This window comes from Ascidia mentula, chromosome 1 (genome assembly GCF_947561715.1).
Source record: "Ascidia mentula chromosome 1, kaAscMent1.1, whole genome shotgun sequence".
Taxonomy (NCBI): Eukaryota; Metazoa; Chordata; class Ascidiacea; order Phlebobranchia; family Ascidiidae; genus Ascidia; species Ascidia mentula.
The window spans coordinates 24,619,044-24,626,444 of NC_138566.1; the positions used below are offsets into that span (position 1 = coordinate 24,619,044).

At 38.5% G+C, this 7,401-nt stretch overlaps 1 protein-coding gene across 1 annotated transcript; it reads right to left on the minus strand.

The window, feature by feature from the left end:
• Window positions 1-550: 550 nt before the first annotated feature.
• On the minus strand, window positions 551-1,098 carry LOC145917392 (adhesion G-protein coupled receptor D1-like). The gene is made up of 2 exons (XM_083002945.1): window positions 723-1,098; window positions 551-660 (listed from the first exon to the last, which is right to left on the minus strand). Exons 1-2 carry the CDS (start codon window positions 1,096-1,098, stop codon window positions 584-586), a joined length of 453 nt encoding a protein of 150 aa, XP_082859071.1. The 3' UTR covers window positions 551-583.
• Between the last annotated feature and the right edge of the window lie 6,303 nt (window positions 1,099-7,401).

Here is a 7,401-nt window from a genome sequence, read left to right on the forward strand (position 1 = left end):
CCACGCAAAACCATGCGTTGCGATACTGTGGAAAAGTCCGATCTCCAAGTGGGCGATCCTGCCTTGCCACCCGAAACACGACCAATTCTCTTGGACGTTTGTGAGTTTCTGCACCAGTTTAACTCGACTATAACATATACACTGTTCAACCACTGAGTTTTCTTGTATTATTCGCAGGAGCATTGGCAGACCGCGGTTTCCCGGCGACGTGTATTTTGGTTATCTCACGTTTCGTAACTTTATGACAGCTGAGGTCACGAAGTTGGAAAATCCAGCATTGACGTGCGACAATTGCTTCCACTCAGTTTCTTCAATGAAAAACGAGAAAACCAACATATTTTTGGTCATCCTGTTGTACTGATTTTACTTGTCTTTGTTTGCTGCAAATTCCGATCACATTGAATTAAAAAACCGTTTGTTTAAATTTATATACATGAGAGATTTTTATGTGAAGTCTTATTCGTTTTGGAAAAAGTAAAGTTTAGGAATTGCGTGTGGAAACCAAGCTCAGTTTGAAGGAATCAGTCATCTGACTTCTGTTCCAGGAATCCACGACTGCTCTTCTCACCTCCTTGCTCATCACTCAGTAGATGATAAGAAGAAAGAAGCCCTGAAGTCCGTTCAATATCACGTTCACGTACATCATGGCTGGGTGGTTTACTGTGGAGAAAAAAAAACAATTTACGTAACGTAATCAACAGTCGTTCAACCCATCTTCTTACTTTGTATGAGCATGAAAGTCCATGGTATTCCCAGAACTGGCATCAGCAACACCACAGCCCTAAAACTTGCTTTGACATGAACCAAATTAGCTTCCACCACATTTGAATTGGCACGAAGTCGATTGTTGGTTGATTTGAAATTCTCTGCTTTCTTGCTCATATCGTAAACGAACTTTCCGACTTTTAATGCAATCAATAAGTTGGTCGCAACCACAAGAATGAGGGGAACCATCACTCCTGCAATCAGGACCCACGAGTCTTTCTTGATCCAGCATTGTGAGTAGGGTTTGACTTGAGTGAGTCCATCAAGCAAGGGTGGGTTTATGTCCATATAATTTCCAGTGAGAAATCCAGCCAATGAAAAGATGGTGAGCATGACAGCAGGCAGAATCCATCCAGTAAAGAGTTGAACAAGTCTTTCCCTCTTAGCGTTGGATGTGTGAAGAGAATTTCCCAGTGTTTTTCGTGCCGGAGTCACTCCTTCGAGCAACATCCACATAGCTGTGTAGAGTAATGTTGTAATATTTATTAAGTTTAGGTTTAAAATCAATCTTACCTGAACACAGAATAAAGTAATGCGTCAACACAGCCGTCATCTCACAAACAGGTTTTGAGTTTAAAGCCGAATCACCAATGAGAATGAAAAAGTGAAAAATAAACAAGGCAACGCATCAGTTTATTTGCACAAAGGTTCGTGCGGATCGTAGTCGCCTTCGTACTGATCTCAGCACAATGATTGCCAATATAAGTGAAACTTCTGATACAGCTTCCAGGACGTACGAAGTGATCTGATCAAAATAAAGAGATTTAAATGCCAAACTTAATTAGATGCGTTCATGCTACATTGGCTTAGATTTAGGGCGTGTTACGTATCTTATTGATAGTATATTGATAGACATCAAAATAGAATATTTTTCCATCGAGAGGATTTCCTTACGATGCTTTACCTTTACATCTTTGGGAATGAAAACTGTGTCGAGAATAAGAAGAGCAGCGAATATGGTGCTGTGGTTTGAAGCGCACACGAAGTCCTGACTTGTGGCTCGCAGGGTCTTGACTCCTCGACTGGAAAACCTGTGTAAGGTAAAAGAACGCCGAATTTATATTAACTAAGGGTGGTAGTTTGAGTTATGAGGGCTAAACAGTGTATGTTTAAAGTGAAAAGGAGTGGTTGATAGTCTTATTGCATCGGTGCAAGCACATAATATAGTTTGGAAATACAGCACTATCATAATGGCACATCAGATTATTTACAATTGCTCAAATGTCCGATTTTGATAAAAATTTCCTTTTTTGGTCGTTGAAAAGCATTAAGATTGAATCGAATAATGTGCTTCAAAGGATGGTTGAAAGGTGAGCAAATACTCACTTATTATCGCTCTCATCGAGAAAGACGCACTTCGCCTCACCCGACCTCACTTGTGCGCCACCTTGCGACGATGCTGTTGTTAACTGCGTCAAACTGATGGTGGCGTCAGAGATCGTCATCGTGTAATTTACCGGAGCTGACATTCCTGGGTTGACTGAAATCAAGTTAAGCAGAGGAACAGTAATACTGATTTCTCCTCCCGTGGCGGTTGGAGGCTTTCTGTCAACATTCGGTATGAACGCCTCCATTTCCTCCAGCGTTCCTTGCACGAATGCAACACTTATGTCGTTGGTCGTGTCGACCCCAAGCAGAGCGGTGCCTTGTGACTCGGCGATTGGCTTAGTCGGGTCACGTGACTCGCCAAATGTAATACGAACTTCCATCGTTGGATGGTTGCAAAGACTTGGAGAAACTCTGCACAGACCACGTAGTCCAGGCGATTGTGACGTAGTTGGTGATGACGTTGACAAAATTTCTGTAAACGACCACTGTTTTTGTAATGTAGTAAACTACTTCCTTTTATTACGATTATTGTGCCTTGCTATAAACACCGAAAATGTGACATAGAAATTTCTGCCGTTTTGTTCGCTATGTCCTGTGGTAATAACCTTGACGTTGTTGCAATGGCTTTCACGAGATAACTGAATAACTAGATTACCGAAATTTGTGTAAAAAGGGGTAAAATCCAAGTAGTTAAATTTGCACACCTACAGCATTTGTGAAAATCAAAACTACCATACAGTCAGTTTTTTTACACTGCCAACCAATCAATAACCTGTCAGAACGCCTTCCGACTTCGTTTTCAATTGCTTCGATCGTACTATTTGAGTGATTGGTTTGCTAAAACTGGAAGTCGTTATTGCATCAGGTTCAAAAATCTGAGATCTAAAATTATCCGCGCAACTTAATGACTAAAATGAACCTTTAAACTCATTTTATATTGTTTCTGGGAATGTTGATAATGATAAACTCATCCACCCAACCTCTGGTATATTTAACAACATAACGTACATTAGGACGTAACTTTACCTGGGAAAGTGGATTGACGAAGTGGGGTCGTTTCTTGGAGTGTTGATGATTTTGTGATCGTTTCTGTTGGTAGCTTGGAAGTGATTTCTGCTGTCGATTCACGAAACAATGTAGATTGTGTGTAGGGATCGGATGTTTTGTTGTATTTGTAGTTTTTTGTTGTCTGTTGTAATGTTGTCCTCGTTGCTGTTGTAGACGGTGAGCTTGTTTCAACAGCCGTGAAGTTCGCTGTGAAGAACGTTAGTGTTGTTATACGACGAAGATAAAATATTTCATTTCCAGAAAACTGTCCTTCTGTCAAAAAACTAGATTGTATTTTTGATGGTATTTCTGTTGTTAACGCATCCAGGCATGTTGTTTGTCAAGAGCTTCCGCGAAAAAAGCTGCCGTATGGTCAGTTCACTCATCACACCTTACCTTTATATTTACAAATGTAAGGTCGATTTTCAGAGCAATTACTCCGTGAGAAGTCAAGGTCAACGTTACTGTCCTTCGTGGCAACTAGGCATCCTTCGGACGTATTATTCACGTTGCTGCATTCCGGATATTTCTTTCCTGTCAAAATGATAGTTAATGGGTGCTGGTCATAGTTCTGTATTTAAGGATCCTGTTTTTTCGATATAACAAGCTAGAACAATCTTAATACATGACTGTACCAGCAAACTTCTATTTAAATGTTAAAAATTGCATGAAGAAAGCATGGTTCTGCCTAAATAGAAAGCCTTTTTTGCGCTTTCGTAGACCCAGATATCAAATTCTTTCATAGTTTGATAACATACACTGTATCTGTTTATTACAGAAACGCATCAACATTTCCTTATTTTTCTATAAAAACTTATAATTTTACGCACTCTGCCATCGATTTTGAATACAGCTTCCCAGTAAATGTTACCAACACAATCCTCACCCACGTAAGCTGTTAGCGGCATGTTGCCGCTGGATCTATTAACCAAGTTCTTAATCGCATCCAAGTCTTCTCCAACCTCTATTTCCTCTGATATTTCAGCACCCATCTCACCACAATCAGTTTCAGCTTCGGTAAAACTCACATGAGGTTGGTGAACCATGACGAAACATTTCCGTCCAGATTCTGTAAATATTTTTAGCACAATAAAGCGAAAATCATCAGTTGCTGTAACGGCCGTATAACATGTTGTAAATGGTAAATGGTTGTAAACTTATATATTGCAATTGCGAATCTTACAAGTCGTGAAATCAAAACTTCACATAGTTAACGTGTTTTTGCTTCAAAGATTTATTTGATCGCAAGTCGTAACCAACGGTAGTTTTTGCAATATTTCAAGCCTGACTTAAAATCGGCGCCTCTATATTCAATAGCATGTCAAAATGCGAGTCTTTGAGTGATCGATCGGGTTACTGAAACTGGAAGTCGTTAGCGTATCAGGTTAAAACATCTATGCTCAATAATATTTCGTGCTATAAATAAAACGATCCTTGAAACTCTTTTTAGGTCGTGGAATTGAAACTATACAGATTAAAGTTTCTTTGCCTTAGATAGTTATTTGATCGCAATGAAGGTAAAAATCATAACCAAGGTAGTGTTTATCCTGGGAAGACCAACCCTATTAAAGTATTTCAACCCTCAAATATTTCCGCTTTCAAGTTTACAGTCGGTATAAGTTCCGCAGATTTAGATGCAATTAAAGTTTTTTGAGCTGATGTAGTGTTGGAGCTTTGCAACGCATCATATTCTGTTGGAGTAGCGCTACCAATAACTTCCATCTGATCACTTATAACCTTCTGGTAAACTTACCGTGTACAGTACTCTGATCAGTGCAATTGATGTCATCATTCAAATCTGAAACCAAATTTATGTTACATAGTTGGACTTAAATAGTCAACAGCACAAAACACTTGACGTGACAAACAAAAACAATTTTAGCGGGTTTTTATGTATGGCTGACGGAAGTAACATGCACATGAGTTTAGTATTTAGCCTACTACACATATTGTTAGATGTGGCCTTGTACTAATTGTACTTCTTACCTTCGGTTTGGCAAATATAGAATCTTTTGTTTGTGCACTTGATATTCTCCAAGTCAAAGGTAAACGCGTGGATTTTGGCGCACCGATTACTGTCTTGTGCTGGCCAGTTCAATGCAGACCCGTCTGTCCAGTTACCATCTTTACCACCTGGTTGTACAGCTCAATAAATATTTTTTTTCTGGTACTTTTTTCTCGTGTGTGGAAGTCTATCATAGCGCACTTTTTTGAAATCCTAAATACTCTTTTGAGTGGTTTCAAGCAATATCGTACACACTATGTGTGCATGATCAGAAAAAATTGTGTAAACTGCATTAAAAAAATCACATTATTGGCTCCACTTTGCTTATCAAATGATCAATATAAGTCCACTCACCGAGCCAGGAACCACGAGGACTATTATCGAGCTTCTGTGCCAACTTTGCAGCAAACTTTACGGCGATAAATTGACATTCGGACTCGACTTTAGCCAGCTCCATACTCCTCATTTCACAACCCGTTATCGCATCCTTAAACTTCTCTCTAGTTGCAATGAAACAGTAGCGCTTGAAGGTAGCTGCGCAAGAAGAAACCCAATGAAACAAAAGAATTTAGATAAACAATATCTGAAACTACTGTAAAATTTACGATTTTATTTTGTGTTTGCATTGTCACACATGCTGTCCCAAGTTATTTAAGCTTGAAACACCCGCGGTTGAACTCTATAATTTTAAACCAGATTTGGATTTGTGTAAAAATCGGTTCCGATCCTATTTCAGGTGTGTCTAAAATTGCCTGTAATATACACCGTCCATTTTACTGACATAAACTTTCTTACATCAAGTCAAATGGCGAATGAGTGCGGAAATAACTCTTGACTTTAGTGTACCGCATTAACCAACAAATTTTGAAAATTAAATATAATACTTTTGTCAAAGCGATTTGTACTTACGGGATTGCTGGACGCTGCAAATTGCCAAAGTCGCCAGAAGCACTGCGGTGAATTTTGCCGCAATTACTTGTTTAATAAAAACCATGCTTACATTCTGCAAAAGATTCCTCCAGAGGAAAATATTGTGGTGAAAACCATATATTCTTATAGTGAATCTAAACTTATAGCAAATCTAAACTAATAGGCTTGTTAGGTCGAAACAGTTTCCCTGTGTGCAGCCAACTATGAAAACATTATTGGCTTTGTTGCTTATAAGTCATATATTCTAATCTTGTCCCGATGAAATTATGTTGTATAACAACCGAAACGTCGTCCAAACAAGTAGCTCTCTTGGCAGAGGAAATTTGATGCTTTGACACTTTTTCAGCAAGAGTTGGACCTTACAAAAATATGCAAATGGGTGGGTAGTTGAACGATTCATTTTTCTGCAAAATCCTGTTCCAATTTTTGTTGTTTATTGTCAAAATATTAACTAACCAGAGGAGCAAATGCCCCCATGGGGTGGTTAAACCATTTTCCTAGTGACTAGTTTTGATTAAAATTTGTGGACCTGGGATGGTTCTTTCATAAAATCACGAATCATCGGCCACTTAAACGATTCTTTCAGCAGCACCCACCAGCAAGTAACTATACCTGATTAAAATAGCCCAAAACCCCACTAAAACTGCCCAAAACACCCTAAAATTCGCCATGACAACAGCACACGCATGTGCGCTCATTCAACCAAAAAACTGACTTAAAAGCATTTGAATTTCTTTTGTGACAAAGGTTTACACGGTGGCCATTGCCCAGCACCAAAATTTATTTCACAGAAATACCAATATGCGTCCAAAAAACGAAAGATTTTTTTTATTTTTGCAGCAGCACCTGATTTAGAAAACTTAACAATGTTACCGATAATCTCGATGTTTCAATCGGTGATTTTCTCGGTAGAGTTTTAAGCCTATTTTTGGCTCCATGCAAAATTATTAAACTGATTGATTGCTCAATTTATCACGCGAAACACATCAAAATCCGTTTAATCGGAAACGGGTTAGTTGAGGTGACAATTAACCATTTAACCCCGCGCTAAACCTTTGCGTCAATTACTTTGTAAATTACTAATTACTTGATAAAAAAAACTTCCTAAAGGTTCAACAGAGCTCTCCGTTTAGTAGAGTTTATTACCATACACATTAGAATTGTTCAATAAAGTGCAAAAATATTTTATTTATGGTATTGTTTGTTGAAATATATTGTTCAAATGCATATTATTTTTAAAACCGCCTCTCTTTTGGCTTCACGTCAGGAATCCGTTGGCATAAACATAAATAACAATGTTTTTAAACCAACCCTACAGTAAAAGG